Genomic DNA, 20,543 nt, shown 5'->3' with positions numbered 1-20,543 from the left:
ACCAGAAAAAGCCAGCCCACTGGCACTCTACAAAGGACACTTTGTCCCAATAAATTCCGCTGAACAAAAGGTGCTCATCCAAAAAACTCAGGGTACCATCAGTAGATCTTCAGAAAGAGACTACACACATTTGGCCTACCTGGGAGGTCAGGAAGGAAATGGCCTGTGCTCTCAAAAAAGAATGTCAAGACAAGACTGACGTTGGCCAGACAACACCTGGGTAAAGACCAAAATTCCAGGTGTCAAAGGTGGAGTTGTTTGCCGGCAATGCTAGACACCATGTTTGGCAAAATTGCCTTTGAAAAGAAGAATCTCATACCAACTGTAAAGCATGGAGTTGGTGGTAATATCCGTTATATTGGTTTGGGGCTGCTTTGCTGTGTCAGGGCCTTGCCAACTTGCCAATAATTAATTGAGTCAACCATGAATTATTTGGAGAATGTTAGCTGTCAAAAAGCTGAAGCTGAACGCAACATGGATCTTGCAACAGGACAATGATTGAAACACAAGCATAAAGCAACAACATAATGGCTCAAAAGAAGAAATTTAGTGGTTATGGAATGACCAAGTCGAAGTCTTGATCAAATCTCAATCCTATCAAAACGCTTTGTGAGGATCTGAAGCAGGCCGTGGATTCATGAAAGTCTGTGAAGCCTGACACAGTTGAAGAAGTACTATAAAGAAGAGTGGGCAAAAAATCCCAGTTGGTGTAAGAGACAAAAGGAAAGTTAGCAATAGGGATTGTTTTTTCAGCACTAGGAAATTGTGTTTCTGTTTATTTTTGATGAAAAAATGTTTGCCAAGTAAAATGTCAGTGTCAATTGATTGTTAAATTGGGTTACCTTTAAATATCAGTAGTGTTCAAGCGAAGATGTTTAAATCAACTTTCCAGGGAATTTTCTTTTTCACATGACTGCATGTATTTCTAAATTATTTTTAAAACAAATGTCAAATATATTGGTAAACCCCTAACTCATTAAATAGTGCAACAAAATTCAACAAATCATGTTTTAAATAAACCATTATGTACAACAAAGGTAACAATATGTATGATAGGAGTCTTACTTTGAGCCACAACAGTGCTTGTGTTCACTGGGAGGGAGAAATTAGAGTTGTTGGCAGCCTGTATGAAAGTAGCTACCACATCACTGTTATTAGGAACTGTGGTGATATTGTTGAAAATGAGTACACTGTCCACCGCAATCGAACCTTGACTGGAACACAGATATATGAAAATGATTAAGTCAGCCAATCAGCTGAAAATGTGTTTTCTATTAAATGAAAACATTTAATGGTTCAAACATCTCATTTCTAATGTAATCATTAATCATTGGCATTAGAAACTGAGCTGGCATTGTTGAAATGTAATCATTTGTCCCCCATAATTGAATGTTCACTGGGAAACAACAGCTATTCATAATTATTCGTTCAGTGACACAAATGTTGTTGGTTTACCAAATTGGATTTAAAACAAAACAATTGTATATGTTAATCAGCTGGAAAATGACCCCAAATACACTGTGATACTGTAGATACCAAGGAGTTTTGTAATTGAGCATGCATTTTACTTGCTGAACATACAGTGCTTATCTAACAATAAATCTTACCCGAAGCAGCGCAGAATCACCATTCTTACTATTTATGTAGCTAATTTCAACTTTCAGGCTGGTTCAAATGTTATTTGTTAAATACTTAGGGCAATAGTATGGGTAAAACACACTGAGTGACTTCAAAGTACCAGTGGAAAATGTATCAGCAAGCATGACTAATTATCAGACAGGGAATGTTAACCAGGGAATGTCCCCAGCGTCTGGTAATGTCTACGGTTCATAGACCTCAGGCAGTCATTGAATGCAAAAGATTTGGTCTCGCTTTGATAATAGTCATATCAAAGTGGTCACCAAAACAGCATTCTATCATTAAAAAAATATAGCCAGAATCAAAGGCTTGGTGTCCCAAAAAGACCAAGAGAAGCTCATCCATGCTTTTATCTCTAGTAGTGTTGACTACTGTAATGGCCTCTTAACTGGACTCCCCAAAAAGACTGTAAAACTGCTGCAGCTCATTCAGAATGCAGCTACTATTTTAACTAGGACCAAGAGAACAGAGCACATCACTCCGGTTCTTAAATCTTTGCATTGGCTTCCAGTCAGTTATTGAATAGATTTCAATGTGGTGCTTTTAGTTTATAAATCTCTGAATGGTTTAGGACCTGAATATATTTCTGATATGTTTGAAGAATATAAACCGAGCAGGGCTCTTAGATCCATAAACGCATGTCAGCTAGTAGAGCCCAGAGTCCAAACTAAACATGGAGAAGCTGCGTTTAGCAGTTATGCTGTACCCAACTGGAATAAAATACCAGAAGACCTTAGACGTGCCCCAAACGTATGATTTTTTTAATCCAGGTTAAAAACACTTCTCTTCTCACGTGCCTGTGACTGAGCACTTAAACTTAACAACACTGTTTAGCCTTATAGCTTCCTATGTTTTTATCCCATTTTTTATCTTTACGTTTTCTTATTTAATTTTTTCTTATTATTATGTTTTCATTTGTTTTGATGTTTTCATTTGAGTATCTGTTTTTATGTTATTGAACTTTCATATATTTTTGTTATTTTCCTTTGTAAAGCACATTGAATTGCTTTGATGTATGAATTGTGCTATATAAATAAACTTGCTAGCTTGCTTGTTTGCTAAATTAAATTTTTAATGGGACAGTGTGTAAAAAGGACTGTAATTCCTACATGGTTAAGGGTCTATGGATTGAAAACCCCTTAAATTAACAATGAAAGTCTATACTTTAATCTCTTATTCACAGTTTCATTTTGAATCCAATATGCTGGAGTACAGGGGCAAAACAAAATACATTCTGTCACTGTCCAAATAACTAGTGACTGCGCTGTTTGATAAGAATTCACAATGCAAATCAGTTATACATTTGTTTTCTATGATAATGACACATCGAGGGCCGTTTTTGCAAACACAGATTAGGACTGGTCCTGAACTGAAAAATAATGATCCATTGAGCTTGATAGTCCAGGGTTAGTCTTAATCTGTGTGTCTTAATCATTTACAAATAAATGAATGAATGCCAAAGCCACTTACCGGAAACCTGTAACCTTGGTCCTATTGAAAATGGATCCATATTTTGTTGTGTAAATACTATTTAGCTGTAAAGGTAAGATGGGTTATAAGAAACAGTGTCAAAGACTTGTTATTATATTCATATTATTATTATATACAACCTATTAAATAGTTTAGCTTAGTATTAATAGCACAATAATAGCATTTTAGTCAAATCAGTGTGGAAAATAGTATGAACACATATTATCCAAGAATAAATAAAAAACTAAAAACATTCTATTTAAAAATTCTATCAAAAGTACAGCATCATATTCCTGTCATCAAGTTGGTATCATGGTTAAAGTAATATCTTAGATATGTATCTTAGCTAAGAATAATCTTAATTATCCACCAAGATATGAACCCATAACAGCTGCCAATAACTATACAACAATTATTTATCCCCGTGAAAATACATCACCCCACTGACATTACCAACAGCAGTGAATACACCTATTACTGCAGTGGGTGAAGTCACACAGAGTTTTTTTTTGGTATTCTGTGGTGAATTTTCAGAAATGCTTAGAGGGTCAACTATCCTCATAAGTAATTAACCAACATCTTTTTGACATATAGCCAAAAACTCCAGCAGATATCATATACTACCCTGTCTGAAGAGACAAAAACCAAGGAAACCAGAGTCTCCCAATAGTCTCATTGACAAAAACATAAAAGTTGAATTAATGTTTCTGTCTTTAAAAACAGACTGGTGTAAAATATATGTTCGATTTGGCTACATTTTAATAACATATTGGCAATCACTAGAGGGGAATATTCACCAACTTAGCGTTTCTGTATGGCCACTCCAAGGCACAGAATAATTTTTTATTAACCTGCAGTACCAGGTTAATTAGCTTATTCACCTGATCAGAGCTGTACACGCAAACGTATTCAGTTCTTGCCAATATAGTGTGTGATTGTATACTGTAGGTTGCTATATTTTTGGTTTATGCAAGCTAACATTAGCTCCTTGTGTAGCTGGTAAAAAACATTATTGCTATCTAGCAACCAGCTATGCTAAAAATCAATAGATAAACTGAACTAGCTTTGCCATTAGTACAAACTACTTAGTACATATACAGTTATGTTCTGCTATCTGGTGGATCAAGATGATGAGATGATTCGGCTCAAAGAATTAGGTTCCATTTGGCTAATACAGTGGATATAAAAAGTCTACACCACTGTTAAAATGCCAGGTTTTTGTGATATAAAAGAAAGAGACAAAGATAAATCATGTCAGAACATTTTCCAATTTTAATGTGACCTATAATGTGAACAATGCAATTGAAAAACAAACTGAAATTTTTGAGGGGGAAAAATGAAAAATACAAACCTTGCAATAACCTGGTTGTGTAAGTGTGCACACCCACTTATAACTGGGGATGTGGCTGTGTTCAGAATTAACAAATCACATTCAAATTCATGTTAAATAGAAGTCATTACACACGAGCCATCATATAAAGTGACTCTGATTAATCACAAATAAAGTTCAGCCGTTCTAATAGGATTTTCCTGATATTTTCTTAGTTGCAGCTCAGAGCAAAAGCCATGGTCCGCAGAGAGATTCCAAAGCATCAGAGGGATCTCATTGTTGAAAGATATCAGTCAGAAGAAGGGTACAAAATAATTTCCAAAGCACTAGTTTGGGGTGCCGAATGTAAAAGTTCGGTTACAATTTTTTACCTGATACATTTTCAACATTTAGCTTACTTTCCTCACATTTAGCGCATTTTCCTCACATTTGAGACAGAAATTATATATGTTCAATGTTAAATTTATATCTAAATGTTATATCTAAATGTTCAATCTAAATGTTAAATGTATATCTAAATGTTAAATCTAAATGTTATATCTAAATGTGTCGCCAAGTGTAAAGCTAAATATTTAGAAAATATTCAAATAAAATTTAACATTTAGATTTAACATTTAGATTAAGATATAACATTTAGATTTAACATTTAGATATTTTATATATATATATATATATATATATATATATATATATATATATATATATTACATAATGTCTGTCTCAAATGTGAGGGAAATGCGCTAAATGTGAGGAAAGTGAGCTGAATGTTGAAAATGTATCAGGTAAAAAAAATGTACCTAACTTTTACATTCGGCACCACATACACTAGATATACCATGGAACACAGTGAAGACATTCATCATCAAGCGAAGAAAATATGGCACAACAGAGACATTACCAAGAACTGGATGTCCCTCCAAAATTGATGAAAAGATTAGAAGAAAACTGGTCAGGGAGGCTTACAAGAGGCCAACAACAACATTAAAGGAACTGCAAGTATTTCTGGCAAGTACTGGCTATGTGCTACATGTGACAACAATCTCCCGTATACTTCATATGAATGGGCTATGGGGTAGGATGGCAAGACAGAAGCCATTTCTTACAAAGAAAAACTTCCAAACCTGGCTGAAGTTTGTAAAAACATCAAGTATCCCAAAAGCATGTGGGAAAATGTGTTATGGTCTGATGAAACCAAGGTTGAACTTTTTGGCTATAATTCCAAAAGGTATGTTTGGCGCAAAAACAACACTGCACATCACCCAAAGAACACCATACCCCCAGTGAAGCATGGTGGTGGCATCATGATGTTTTTTGGCATTTTTTCTTCAGCTGGAACCAGGGCCTTAGTCAGGGTGGAGGGAATTACGAACAGTTCCAAATACCAGGCAATTTTGGCACAAAACATTCAGACGTCCATTAGAAAGATGAAGAGGAAGTTCACTTTTCAGCATGACAACGACCCAAAGCGCACATCCAAATCCACAAAAGCATGGCTTCACCAGAAGAAGATTAACGTTTTGGAATGGCCCAGCCAGAGCACAGACCTGAATCCAATTGAACATCTGTGGGGTGATCTGAAGAGAGCTGTGCACAGGAGATGTCTTCGCAATCTGACACATTTTGAGCGCTCAAAGAAGAGTGGGCAAATATTACCACGTCAAGATGTGCCATGCTAATTGACTCCTACCCAGAAAGAGTGCTGTAATATAATCAAAAGGTGATTCAACAAAGTATTAGTTTAAGAGTGTGCACACTTATGTAACCAGGTTATTGTGAGTTATATATTTTTTTATTTTCTCCCCTCAAAGATTTCGGTTCGTTTTTCAATTGAATTCTTCACGTTATAGGTCACATTAAAGGTTCTGAGATTATTTATCTTCGTCTCACTCTTTTACATCACAAGAACCTGGCATTTTAACAGGGGTGTGTAGACTTTTTATATCCACTGTATATGGCTACCTGGTGGAAATTTGCAATACTGCACACCAGGCTCCGGACAGTAACAGTTTTTTGCTGGCTTGCCAAGACTATACAAATATAAACAATTTCTACTTTATTCCTGTATTTTTTTGGGAAGCTAAACAATGTTTAATCGTTATAGGCTCCATGATGATGCATTAGGAGATACTTTGTATTCAGAGGAGAATTAATTGAGCAAACAATTTTAACTGGTGAGCGAAACCAATTTGTGTATTTACAGTGCCTCAGACCTATCTACTTTTTGTCATCTATCTAAAAACACCATCCCATAATGTCACCACTATAAAGGCCTCATTGATGGTGTGCTGCAGAGGCCATTGTGATTCTGGCAGGTTCTCCCATCTCTGCAGAGATCTGTTAGAGTGGCCATTAGGTCCTAGGTAACCTCCCTGACCAAGGCCTTTCTTGACCAGGAACTTAGTGTTTTAATATCACCTAGAAAACCACCTAAACTCTGGTTCCAGTGGAAAACATTTTTGAATATTTCCCAGAGTATCTTAACTTTCAGGTGAGTTATGTGGTTTAGGTGCATCATCCAAGCCTTATATGAAGGTTGGCTCCAATTTGAACATCAACAGAACCTTTAGTGGAGCAGGTGCCAGTGTTGTAGTGACAGGGCACTAGTTGCCACTGTGGTTAGATTTATTGTTGTACATTATATTGGTGAAGTTGGGGACAAATTTGTTGGAGCTGAATTTGCATTCATAAATTGTGTTATCCTACTTTTATAATAGGGATGGGCATTCTGTGTCTTTTCAGTGAACCGGCTCAATTGACTTAGTTTAAAGTGCTTAAAAATAACCCCTAAACAATGATATCCAATGTAAAGGCAAAACATTTAGGCTAAAATAATATTAGAGTCCAAAATAAATGTTCATTTGACCGGCCCTGATTATAAGATCATTCACGTTTTTCCGTCCCTGACATTGCCCTACAGAATAAATCGGCTAGACCACAACAATGCGCTCTCCCCACTGTTTACAGTTAAATGCTCTGATTTTTACAAGCCCCTGAGCTGCCTTAAACAGAATTATTTGTCATACCAGTGATATATAGTATTTCTTACAATCTGCATTCTGGGTTCACACTACTTGGTTAATAATGTGTATTATCAAGATGGTCCTTTGAACACAACTAAAATTTACTTAAAAATGTATTTTGCATGAACTATTCTTTAATTTTGTGGGTTAAAGTGCGTTGTATTTTCATTTAATTAAGATTATATTTACAAAATGTATTGAATAGACTTTGATGAAAGTAACCCAATAGACTGTGAGATATATTGAAAAAACTCAAAATAAATATGAAATTATATTTACCACTGTAGTCACATTGGTTGCTAGTTCTTGGAATTGAGGTGAAGATTGATTGTTCAGGTCCTCTGTAAATTCTTGTTGCAATTTGAACACCAACTGAATTTCTGGTTTTCTTGGAGGTGCAGGTGTTGTAGTAGTGGTTGGAGAACCCGTCGTAACTGTCAACAACATGGGGGTCATTGCGATAATGCTTGAAGCTGAAGTTGTGTTAATAGCCAATGTTGGCTGAGTTGACAGCATAGTTGGAGCTGGACTTGCACTGACAGATGGTGTTGGTGGTGTGGACACTGGCGTTGGTGTTGACGCTGAGAGGACAGCAGGTGTTGGTGATGTTGCTGAGTCATTGTTTGAAGCTGAAGTTGCATTGAAAGGTGAAGTTGGTGGTGTTGACAAAGTGGTTGGAGCTGGACTTGCACTGACAGATGGTGTTGGTGGTGTGGACACTGGCGTTGGTGTTGACGCTGAGATGACAGCAGGTGTTGGTGATGTTGCTGAGTCATTGTTTGAAGCTGAAGTTCTATTGAAAGGTGAAGTTGGTGGTGTTGACAAAGTGGTTGGAGCTGGACTTGCACTGACAGATGGTGTTGGTGGTGTGGACACTGGCGTTGGTGTTGACGCTGAGAGGACAGCAGGTGTTGGTGATGTTGCTGAGTCATTGTTTGAAGCTGAAGTTGTATTGAAAGGTGAAGTTGGTGGTGTTGACAAAGTGGTTGGAGCTGGACTTGCACTGACAGATGGTGTTGGTGGTGTGGACACTGGCGTTGGTGTTGACGCTGAGATGACAGCAGGTGTTGGTGATGTTGCTGAGTCATTGTTTGAAGCTGAAGTTCTATTGAAAGGTGAAGTTGGTGGTGTTGACAAAGTGGTTGGAGCTGGACTTGCACTGACAGATGGTGTTGGTGGTGTGGACACTGGCGTTGGTGTTGACGCTGAGAGGACAGCAGGTGTTGGTGATGTTGCTGAGTCATTGTTTGAAGCTGAAGTTGTATTGAAAGGTGAAGTTGGTGGTGTTGACAAAGTGGTTGGAGCTGGACTTGCACTGACAGATGGTGTTGGTGGTGTGGACACTGGCGTTGGTGTTGACGCTGAGATGACAGCAGGTGTTGGTGATGTTGCTGAGTCATTGTTTGAAGCTGAAGTTCTATTGAAAGGTGAAGTTGGTGGTGTTGACAAAGTGGTTGGAGCTGGACTTGCACTGACAGATGGTGTTGGTGGTGTGGACACTGGCGTTGGTGTTGACGCTGAGAGGACAGCAGGTGTTGGTGATGTTGCTGAGTCATTGTTTGAAGCTGAAGTTGTATTGAAAGGTGAAGTTGGTGGTGTTGACAAAGTGGTTGGAGCTGGACTTGCACTGACAGATGGTGTTGGTGGTGTGGACACTGGCGTTGGTGTTGACGCTGAGAGGACAGCAGGTGTTGGTGATGTTGCTGAGTCATTGTTTGAAGCTGAAGTTGTATTAAAAGGTGAAGTTGGTGGTGTTGACAAAGTGGTTGGAGCTGGACTTGCACTGACAGATGGTGTTGGTGGTGTGGACACTGGCGTTGGTGTTGACGCTGAGATGACAGCAGGTGTTGGTGATGTTGCTGAGTCATTGTTTGAAGCTGAAGTTGTATTGAAAGGTGAAGTTGGTGGTGTTGACAAAGTGGTTGGAGCTGGACTTGCACTGACAGATGGTGTTGGTGGTGTGGACACTGGCGTTGGTGTTGACGCTGAGATGACAGCAGGTGTTGGTGATGTTGCTGAGTCATTGTTTGAAGCTGAAGTTCTATTGAAAGGTGAAGTTGGTGGTGTTGACAAAGTGGTTGGAGCTGGACTTGCACTGACAGATGGTGTTGGTGGTGTGGACACTGGCGTTGGTGTTGACGCTGAGAGGACAGCAGGTGTTGGTGATGTTGCTGAGTCATTGTTTGAAGTTGAAGTTGTATTGAAAGGTGAAGTTGGTGGTGTTGACAAAGTGGTTGGAGCTGGACTTGCACTGACAGATGGTGTTGGTGGTGTGGACACTGGTGTTGGTGTTGACGCTGAGAGGACAGCAGGTGTTGGTGATGTTGCTGAGTCATTGTTTGAAGCTGAAGTTGTATTGAAAGGTGAAGTTGATGGTGTTGACAAAGTGGTTGGAGCTGGACTTGCACTGACAGATGGTGTTGGTTGTGTGGACACTGGCGTTGGTGTTGACGCTGAGATGACAGCAGGTGTAGGTGATGTTTCTGAGACATTGTTTGAAGCTGAAGTCATATTGAAAGGTGAAGTTGGTGGTGATGACAAAGTGGTTGTAGCTGAACTTTCATTGACAGGTAGTGTTGGTGGTGTTGTTGAGACAGTATTCAAACCTGAAGTTGTGTTAATAGGCAGTGTTGGTGGGATTGACATAGTGGTTAGAGGTGAAGTCTCTGGCAGTGTTGTTAGGGTTATATCTTCTGTCTGTGTTGATACAGTGATTCCTGTAAATATACAGTGGATAGTTAAGTACGTTTTAGTCAGACTTAAATAAACATTTTCAGGTCAAATGTATCAACTTTCTGAGGAGAATAAAGAGTTCTGCATTAGCGAAACAGGTAAAAACTGAAAGAAAGTGCTGGAAGCTAAAAGGGGAATCATTATTATTTATGTTAAAATTATTTTTGAAATACTGGCAGTGTCTCCTATGGCATGATGACTATGTGGTTTTCTAGCTCAGCAGCTACATTGATGCAACAAACTAACAACAGTTTCAGCACTTTAGTAAAACCTTTCCTCAGCCACCAGTCTGACTGTGAAAACCAGTGAGAATGAGGGTGCTACACTATACTGTTGGCAAAAGTGTTTGTAAAAGAAAACAATTTTTAAAGCACCATCATGGCCACACATAAATGAACAGTAAAGATGACACATCCACATATCATCAAAATGTCCAAAGGCAAATCAAACAAAATGATGAAATCTTTCATGTGCCGACCAGTGCCATCTCTAGCCGTTTGGGGGCCCCAAGCGAAATATGACTTGGGACTATATGTGCTAGGCATTTTAGCCATTGGTGTACTTGCTATAATGTAGCTTTAGTTGGTTCAATGGTCTAAGTCACTGAAGCAAGGGCTTCAAAGCTGGGCTGCTGTTCAGCAAAAAACTCATTCATTCATTGACAATTTATTGTCATAAAAAGCATCAAGATGCCAGAATAAACAAATTTAAAAGAAATGTTGTCATTATTATCAAGATACCCATGATTCCCATGATTTTGGCCACGTCTTTATAACCCATGCATTTTTACTATCACAGGGGTTGCTGTTATGTTTTGCTGGAATCTCTTGCCTGTTGGACAACCAACATTCAATCCCAAATCATCCCCTTTTGGACAACCAAAGTTGATCGCAAATGAACATCTAAATACATGTGCTGTTTCTAAAAGTGATTAGTCTAAATCATTTCAAAACAGATTTAGCAATTATTCACCTCTGAATCACGTCACGAAACATTATTGGATTATGTGCATTTTTGCAAACAGATGTCAAATTACAATGAGCCTAACGTTTTCTTTTTTGAGAAAGTATGTTTTTCATTGGACAAGGCCACAGATCTTTTAAAAAAAATGTTGTCTTCATTGTTCACTGCAAGTGATCTATCTAGTATTGAAGTCTGTACATATAGGCAGTTAAATAAGCCTGGCCTGAAAATATGGAGGCACTTGCAATACAAAATAAATGATTTAAGGGATTCTTGATTAAAGAACCAAATGCAAATAATGTTTCTCATTATGGTATATGATTACTTGAGATAACAGGAGTGGTCACTATAAAATTTCTGTAGAATCATTGCTGTATAATGATTAATGATGTTGCATAATGATTAATAATGTTATATGCTGGTGACTGACACTGATGATATACATGACTATGTAATTATAAAATATCCCATTAAATTTCTGCCTTATGGGTGACAAATACAGTATCTCACAAAAGTGAGTACAACCCTCACATTTTTGTAAATAATTGATTATATCTTTTCATGTGACAACTCTGAAGAAATGACACTTTGCTACAATGTAAAGTAGTGAGTGTACAGCTTGTATAACAGTTTGCATTTGCTGTCCCCTCAAAATAACTCAACACACAGCCATTAATGTGTAAACCGCTGGCAACAAAAGTGAGTACACCCCTAAATGATGTTCTCCAACACTGCTGAGCTTACAGGCTGATAAGGATAAAGTTGATTTGAATATTCCACATCATTGCCACTAGCATAATTTAATAAATGTTTTCTCACCTGGAAATTAGCCCTAAAACAAATGTTAAAAACAGTAATGTGGTGAAATGTACCATCCATGAAAATAAATGTTTTGGTGTATTGTTTTTCCCCTCATTATTATGAAGGATGTCAATAATTTGGGATCGGACTGTAATTAGAAACAGTTTGTCTGTATGGATCAACGATGAGGCTTACCTGTTGCTGTAAAAGAGCTTGTGTTCAGTGGAAGAGAGAAATTAGAGCTGGTTGGAATTGCTAATTCACTGGTTGGAGCTGACGTTCCAGTAACGGGTTGTGTTGGTGTAGTGATTGGAGATGAAGTTGTGGTAATTGTTGATATTGCTGAATCAGAAGTGGCATTTATGATGTTTGGTGTTGTGTTGTTATTCAGTGCTGTTGTGATGGCAACTTCTTCTGGTGTCACATTGGATGTTGAGTTGGTATGTCCTTGTGGTGTCACATTGGATGTTGGGTTGGTATCTCCTTGTGGTGTCACATTGGATATTGAGTTGGTATCTCCTTGTGGAGTCACATTGGATGTTGGGTTGGTATCTCCTTGTGGTGTCACATTGGATGTTGAGTTGGTATCTCCTTGTGGTGTCACACTGGATGTTGAGTTGGTATGTCCTTGTGGTGTCACATTGGATGTTGAGTTGGTATCTCCTTGTGGTGTCACACTGGATGTTGAGTTGGTATGTCCTTGTGGTGTCACATTGGATGTGGTGTTGGTATCTCCTTCTGGTGTCACATTGGATGTTGGGTTGGTATCTCCTTGTGGTGTCACATTGGATGTTGAGTTGGTATCTCCTTGTGGTGTCACACTGGATGTTGAGTTGGTATGTCCTTGTGGTGTCACATTGGATGTTGAGTTGGTATCTCCTTGTGGTGTCACATTGGATGTTGGGTTGGTATCTCCTTGTGGTGTCACATTGGATGTTGAGTTGGTATCTCCTTGTGGTGTCACACTGGATGTTGAGTTGGTATGTCCTTGTGGTGTCACATTGGTTGTTGAGTTGGTATCTCCTTCTGGTGTCACATTGGATATTGAGTTGGTATCTCCTTGTGGTGTTACGTTTGATGTTGTGTTGGTATCTCCTTGTGGTGTTACATTTGATGTTGTGATGGTATCTCCTTGTGGTGTTATGTTTGATGTTGTGTTGGTATCTCCTTGTGGTGTCACATTGGATGTTGAGTTGGTATCTCCTTGTGGTGTTACGTTTGATGTTGTGTTGGTATCTCCTTGTGGTGTTACATTTGATGTTGTGATGGTCTCTCCTTGTAGTGTTATGTTTGATGTTGTGCTGTTATTTTCTTGTAGTGTTACGTTTGACATTAAGTTACCTACAAAACATTTTAAATCATAGCTTACTCTTTGGGTTGTAGTAATATACTATAAAACATGTTGAAAACATTCAAAGCAGAAATCTTAATTTTACACAGGAAGGAACACCAGTGTAAATTAGTGATATTTCACAACCCCGCAACCTAATCAAATGCCTTGCTTGGGCTGAGCTCCAAAACGTGCCTACCAGATTGCTGTCTTAAAGAAGCTGTCTGGGACTTTTGCAATAAAAAAAACTTTGTGATGGATGTCAAATATGTTGTTTATATGTGCAAAATGTATAATTAACTATCAGATCCCAGTTAGCCATGCAATTCCGAGTTTGACAGTGGTGTTGATGATACAGGGCACCTATTGGCAGATATATGACTTATAAAAAAAAATCTGAGACTCCTTTTGGCTTGGCAGCTTGTTTTTTTTTTTTATTTAATATCCAATAGAAATCTTTGCCATGGAAACCACCACACTATTCAAAATGTTTTCCTTACCAAAAATGATGGTGTGATGAGATTTGGAAGTGTGGCCTCTCAAGATTACACTATAATGTTTCCATCCACTTGTCGAAAGTATAAATATAGGTGCAGTTTCACACAAACTGACTCGTAGCAAACGTATGTTAAAATATTATAATTTTGACATTTTCCTGCTAAAGCACATTGTCTCATGCATTCTATATTGTCAAATAAGATAGCGGAAATGTTGAGTGCTTGCGTCGTTGGTTTTCACTAAAAGTTGATGCAATGACAAAAAAATTATCAATATACTATAACCTGTATCCTACTTATGATGCCATCTAGCCCACAAAATGGAGTGAATTCATGAAGAATTTATTCATACCGGGCCACATTTTTTGATTTGTCAGTTGATCGCCATAGTTTGTGTCATCTTCTGAAGGAGACGGCACAGAAACAAAATCCTTGGCCAAATCATGATGCCGACAATGGCCACTTTGGCTTCGTGTTGGTGAATTAAATAAACAAAAAACGAATAATGACCTCCTGTAAGTGACTGCGGATAAGAGCATCTGCTAACTGATGAAAATGTCAATTGTAAAGCGCCCAAATACACTGATGAGCCACAACATGATGACCACCTGCAATAATATGTTATATACGATGTTGGTCCTCCAAGTGCAGACAAAGCAGCACAGACCTGCGATGGCATGGATTCTACAAGACCCCTGAAGATGTCCTGTGGTATCTGGCACCAATACATTAACAGCAAATCCTTCAAGTCCTGTAAGTTGCGAGTTGGGGTCGCCGTGGATCTGACTTGTTTGTCCAGCACATCCCACAGATGCTCAATCGGATTGAGATCTAGGGAATTTTGGAGGCCAGGGGCAACACCTTGAACTCTTCCCCATGGTCCTCAAACCATCACTGAATAATGTGTGTAGTGTGGCAGAGTGCATTATCCTGCTGAACGAGGCTACAGCCATCAGAGAATACAATTGTCATGAAAGCGTGCACATGGTCTGCAAGGATGTTTAGATAGATGGCACGTGTCAATTTGACATCCACATGAATGCCTGGACTCAGCGTTTCCCATCAGAACATTGCCCAGAGCATCAACCTCCCTCCACTGACTTGTTGTCTTCCCACAGTGCATCCTTGTTCCATCACTTCCCCAGGTAAACGGCATACACATACACAGCTGTCAGCATGGTCTAAAAGAAAATGGGACAAATCGGACCAGATGACCTTCCACTGCTCCAAGGTCTAGTTCCAACGCTTGCATTTGGCGGTGGACAGGCAGAGTTCGACACTAACTATGACCCGCTGGCCCGGGGCCAGTAAGATCTAACGTCGAGCCAGTAGACAAAGACAGTCACTGGCCCGTGACGTAACTAAACCGCAGAAGTATAGACTACATGAAATACATTTGAAACGAGAACAATTGCATGGTTTTGAAATGAAAGATACAAATGAATAGTTTGGCATTAAATAAAACGTGTTTAGAGTGCAGTATAACTGCCACTTGCTGCAAATACAGTGTCTAATTATAATTTTTACTGCAATAACTTGCAATAACTGCAATAATGACTGCGTCCGGTTGCACTTTATTTTGAGAGTCCCAATTTCCATCTGTAAATGTTCTATACATAGCAATGTTATCAACAACATTTCAAGAAAGTGTTGGTTCAACAAACTAAGGTTCATTTTAGGTTTAAAATAAGGTTTAGGGTGAGGGTCAAGTTAAGTATAGAATAGAGGTTAGGGTTTGGATATAAGCAAGGGTTTGAGTTGGTAGATTAAAATGTTAAAATGTTACAGATGTCAGTAGACAATCTGTAGAGCATCTACAGGCACAATTTTGGGACTCTCAAAATAAAGTGTTACCCTGCATCCAAAATACCTGTCGAGTGCAGTTACCATACATTTACTGCTGTTTTTAAAAAATGTATATTTTTACCCTTTCTCATATTGTCTGGTGACGTTAAAGCTCAAGCTTGTGGGAAAAATATGATTTATATTGTATTCTTTTATATTCTCTTATATTCTAACAAAAAAAGTGGGTGTTGACTGTGGTCTGGGTAGCAGTGAGGTAACAATTAATCTGTAGATGGTGTATTAATGCATGTGAAGTTCCATTACCCATTGTTGTTTGCGATGTGATTGTCCCAATTAGTCCTGTTCGAAAAAACAAAATGTAAGACAAGTATATGTTCCAGTCCACAACATCCCTGCATGCAAATGAGTTATTGTTTTAGAAATAAGACATGTAGCTGTTTAAGATTGTTCAAACAGGATTCCAATACAGGATTGATGGTGATATTGTGACACAGGATGAGACAGGTTGAGGTCACTTGTTAAGACAAACATTTTTTACCTAATTGCAGGAGGAGAAAAATTAGAGGCCCCATCTTCGTCATTTCCAATTAGGTCCCCTGTAACATCAAAACATGCACAATTAGGCAGCTAATTATTATAATTACATTAATAACAATGGTTTGGTCAAGGCCACACGCAGATTGGTTTGGTCGACTTTGCATGTTCAAGATTTATTGCCCTTCCTTTGGGAGGAGTTGGAGGTATCTACAGAGCAGCAATTGCCCTAATCCAGAGGTTCCCAAAGTAGGGGTCGCGATCCCGTGTGGGGACACCTGATATGAAAATGGGGTCGGGGGAGAATGTTTTACAAATGACTCTTATAACCTCCAATAACAACATAACAATTACATCATTTTTCTTGACATAGTTGGGGTCGGGAGAGTTTTTAGATATCGAAATGGGGTCATCGGCCAAAGATTATTGGGAACCCCATCCCCAAAACTCTCCGGCCTGGCATTGTGTTTTACACTGTCACATACACTGATGAGTCAATACATTATGACCACCTGCCTAATGCTGTTGTTCCCCTAGGTGTCACCAAAAAAGGTATCATTTTAATGTGTGCCCATGAAAGTCACAAAGCACACAGGGTTGAATTGAAATGTGTATTTTCGATACATTGGCACAAATTACTTTTTGTCATTATAGATAGATGACCAAAAAATAACAATATTAACAAGTGTATAACAGCTAACAGCTGCTGTCATGGTTCTGAGGTATCGTCTTTTTCTGGAACACGGGAGACTGTTCTCCTGACCCATCTTGAATTTTTATTGGTGGATCACGTCCCACATACATGTATTTATGGCGCCCCCCTGCTGTATTCTGGTGAAATTGTGAGAAAATGATTGAGTGCAATAAATAAAAATAAAGGTTAATTCCAAATCCAGGAGTTAGTCAATGCAAAACCCAGGCTTGTGGAAAAAAATTCGGACAGTATCCCTTTTAAGGCTTTAGCTGTTAAGTCCTAGATCCCCACAAAACACTCAGCCGCAGATACAATTTTAGTACATTTCTTCAACTTCATTCTTTGCTCTGTGCAATTTTTCACTTGTACTATAAACACTATTGTTTCCTGTTTCCTTAAACTGATGTACCACATTCAGAATTTCTAGAAGTTGCTCGTTGTCACCCTGCACTCTCTCCTCCTCTCTCTTCCTGCTATGAATTATTTTCCGTGCCTCTCTTCTTAGGGGAATCAACCGTACCGCCCAGAAGCTTGCTACTTCGAATTCCCACGACGGGGCAGTCCGATGACCCTACCACATGTCATGATCTCTGACATCACAATGGATGTATCCAAGCTTCATGTGTGGGTAGCTGATTCTCAACGCCTAACCAATTGATTCAGCACCTTCCCATCACACACCACGTGCATTAACCTATGCTATCTAAATGTAACTACTCAACACCATCTTATTCATCCAGAATTTCCAATTGCACTGTTTTCTTCTCTCTAGCCTTCTATTCCCTCTTCCTTTTGCAGCACAGCTGATGGGGCAGAACTGTCTTCCGCTGCCCCCTGTTGGGGGTGACAGGCGGCATGCAGCTCTTCTGGGGAGGTGAGCCGTGTTCAAGAGCGTCTCTGGTCATACTCTCCATGGTCCTGAACCATCTCTGTCAGTGGAGTCTTGTGGCGCTGTGACACGTAACTTACAGGACTGCTGAGTTACCATGTTCACGCGCCAGAAAGTTACTCGAGTGCCTCCAGCAGCTGCTTTGTCACAACTGTTGTGTTTTTTTATTCCTGTCCCTTTTGTTCACATCTGTATCATATTTAGCAAGCGACTCCCAAACATGTCATGGTTTACTGCCAATGTACAAGCAATAACAATAATAATAGTCAACTAGCTTTTGTTGCAAATTGTGTACAAATCATTCACTTGGTATCTGAAATTCATTGTGAAGCTCAAAATCTCAACATGCAGTAACACTGTTTTGAACATTATAGTAATATTCGTAGCATAATTTCAATGAGATATGTTCCAAAAATCCCTCAGTAATGGTACCTATATTCTTATACCTTATGTTCAATCTTGGATGGGATTTGAATGGGATGTGTGCGCAGTGCAAATGGAAATAAAACAGAAGCATGGATTGCTTTTATACATTGACACCCAATTGCAATTTTGTAATTTGGAGAAAATATATTTGAAATCCACTCAAACTATTTTCTAAAATAACGTCAGAATGAGTTGACTGTAAACATCCTGTTAAAATGAAATGGTGCAGATTTGAATTGGGTAGGTTGGCCTACTTTGTCTTGAAATATGAAGGAAAAACATCTTTAAAATGTGATATCTTCACCATCAAATCTACAGCAGATGTGTCTTACCTGAAAAGGAATAGTCATATATCCAAGATGTTTTGAAATTCTTGCTCTACGATAACTGAACATGAACCATATTATTTTGGTTTGTGAGAGGGCAAAAATGTAACTTGTAAGCGGACAAGTCAATGGACTTGCTGGACCTGTTTGGCTGCTGCCATTCTTAAGCAAATCACCCATTACTGTGAAAGTTGAATCCACCTATCAAACAGTATTAGGGACAATAGTTTGTTTGATTGCTGTTTAAAAGTCAATATTAACAAAAAACTGCTGTTTTCCAATCTGTCCATAAACATTTGAAGATTGAAGATTCTAGAATCTGAAGATTCTAGGTTCAAATCCCACCTAAGCAATAAATAAAATTTCTGAACAATGGCATTGGTCACCAAAAGTGTTTCTACTGTTGAAATGGGTCACCTAAACATTACCTGAGTTACAATAATCATAACTTGGTAGCATTAAAATGACATAAATTTGTTTTTGGAACTGGAAATACAACTTTACTTGACAGTACAACCCACAGCTGGCTTGCCTCTGACCTATCTTGCTGCATCTCAGGTTACTGTACATGCTTCAACAATTAGAAGAACTGAATCTAAATGGCATTCAAGGAAGGGTTGTTAGGAAGGAGCCTCTACTACAATCTAAACTTTGCCAAAAATGGGTCTTCCAATAGGACAATGACTCAAAGCATTCAGGTTAATCTACCAAATCATGGGTTAGGAGAAAGAAGATTTGTGTTTTGGATTGGTCAAATCCAATGTCCTGTCCTTAATCCAGTCGAGATGCTGTGGCAGGACCTGATGTGGGCAGTACATGCCAGACACCCTTCAAACTTTACACAATTGTCTGAGTACTGTAAGGAGGATTGGTTAAAAAATAATAATAAAATAGAAAATATCTCAGAGACTGATTTATGTCCGTAATAGACATTTACTCCAAAGTATTGATGCTAATCGATTTGCCACAAGCTATTGAATGAAGGGTTCACATATTTTTGGCCACATGAACTGTGTTTTTGATAAATAAACCAGCTTTGTTAAAAACACATTGAAAATATATCATATGTTTTTGTTTGTGTCCTTTATTTGGAATCTCTTTATTGCAAATTGGGGTTTGGATACACATTTTTTGTATTTTAAAGCGGCAATATGTAAGACTTTTGCTGTACCACTAGCATAAAGTGAAGCGAAAGTGACCAGTAGACATCTACAGTTAGTGGTTTAGGTTCTTCTACAAAATGAATCAGAGTGACAGAGCTCCACAACTCAACATGTAGTCACAATTTGAACATTATGAAAATATTGGTGCCATATTTTGAATGGGATATGTTCCAAAAATCCCTCAATAATGGTACACATATTCTAATACTTAATTCATCATGTTCAAACTTGGGATGGATTTGGAGGGGATGTGTTAACAGTGCAAGTGGTAATAAAACCAAAGCATAAATTGCTTTTGTACATTGACACCAACGTGCAATTTTATAATTTGGAGAAAGTCTCCTTTAAATTGACTCAAACACTTTTCTAAATAACCTCACAGCGAATTGACTGAAGACATCCTGTCAATACCAAATTGTGCAGATGTGTCACATTTTTATTGCATAGGTAGGCCTACTTTGTCTTGGAAAAATAGAAAGTGCTTTAAAATGTTAAATCATCACCATCAAAGCAGCTGTGTCTTACCTGAAAAGGAAGTCTTATATCCAAGTTGTTTTCTCAGCTGTAGCATGCATCTGTAGCCGACTCAAAAGAGATGTGCAAAGAAATTCTTGCTTTCAGATAACATCATCTGAACCAGATTTTCTGGCAAGAGGAGGTAGTTTGTGAGATGACAAACATGGACCAATCAAAGGACCTGCAGGACCCGTTTGGCTGCTGCCATCCTTGAGCATCATCTGTGATGCTAAAGGAAATAGGAATGACAAACATATTATTGTTCTTTAAAGGTCAGCATTAACTTAGCAGAAAAACACTAAATCTAAATATAACTTTTTCCCCAATCTGGTTACTGGATCAGAAAAGCCATACATAACATTTCTGAACAACTGTAATGGTGTCCAAAAGAGTTTCTACTATTGACA

At 38.5% G+C, this 20,543-nt stretch overlaps 1 protein-coding gene across 1 annotated transcript in view; it reads right to left on the bottom strand.

The window, feature by feature from the left end:
* LOC109615185 (mucin-2) overlaps positions 1-20,344 on the bottom strand; it is a 32,314-nt gene extending 11,970 nt beyond the window's left edge. Inside the window, exons 1-7 of the mRNA XM_029118123.2 lie at positions 20,146-20,344; positions 16,127-16,184; positions 15,892-15,927; positions 12,151-13,296; positions 7,738-10,175; positions 3,109-3,173; positions 1,066-1,214 (exon numbers count right to left, since the gene is read on the bottom strand). Coding sequence (XP_028973956.2) covers positions 1,066-1,214; positions 3,109-3,173; positions 7,738-10,175; positions 12,151-13,296; positions 15,892-15,927; positions 16,127-16,169 — 3,877 coding nt within the window. The 5' untranslated portion in view covers positions 16,170-16,184; positions 20,146-20,344. The remainder of the gene's footprint in view (positions 1-1,065; positions 1,215-3,108; positions 3,174-7,737; positions 10,176-12,150; positions 13,297-15,891; positions 15,928-16,126; positions 16,185-20,145) is intronic.
* Between the last annotated feature and the right edge of the window lie 199 nt (positions 20,345-20,543).

This window comes from Esox lucius, chromosome 25 (genome assembly GCF_011004845.1).
Source record: "Esox lucius isolate fEsoLuc1 chromosome 25, fEsoLuc1.pri, whole genome shotgun sequence".
Classification (NCBI taxonomy): domain Eukaryota; kingdom Metazoa; phylum Chordata; class Actinopteri; order Esociformes; family Esocidae; genus Esox; species Esox lucius.
This window is presented reverse-complemented; position numbering and strand designations above follow the sequence as displayed.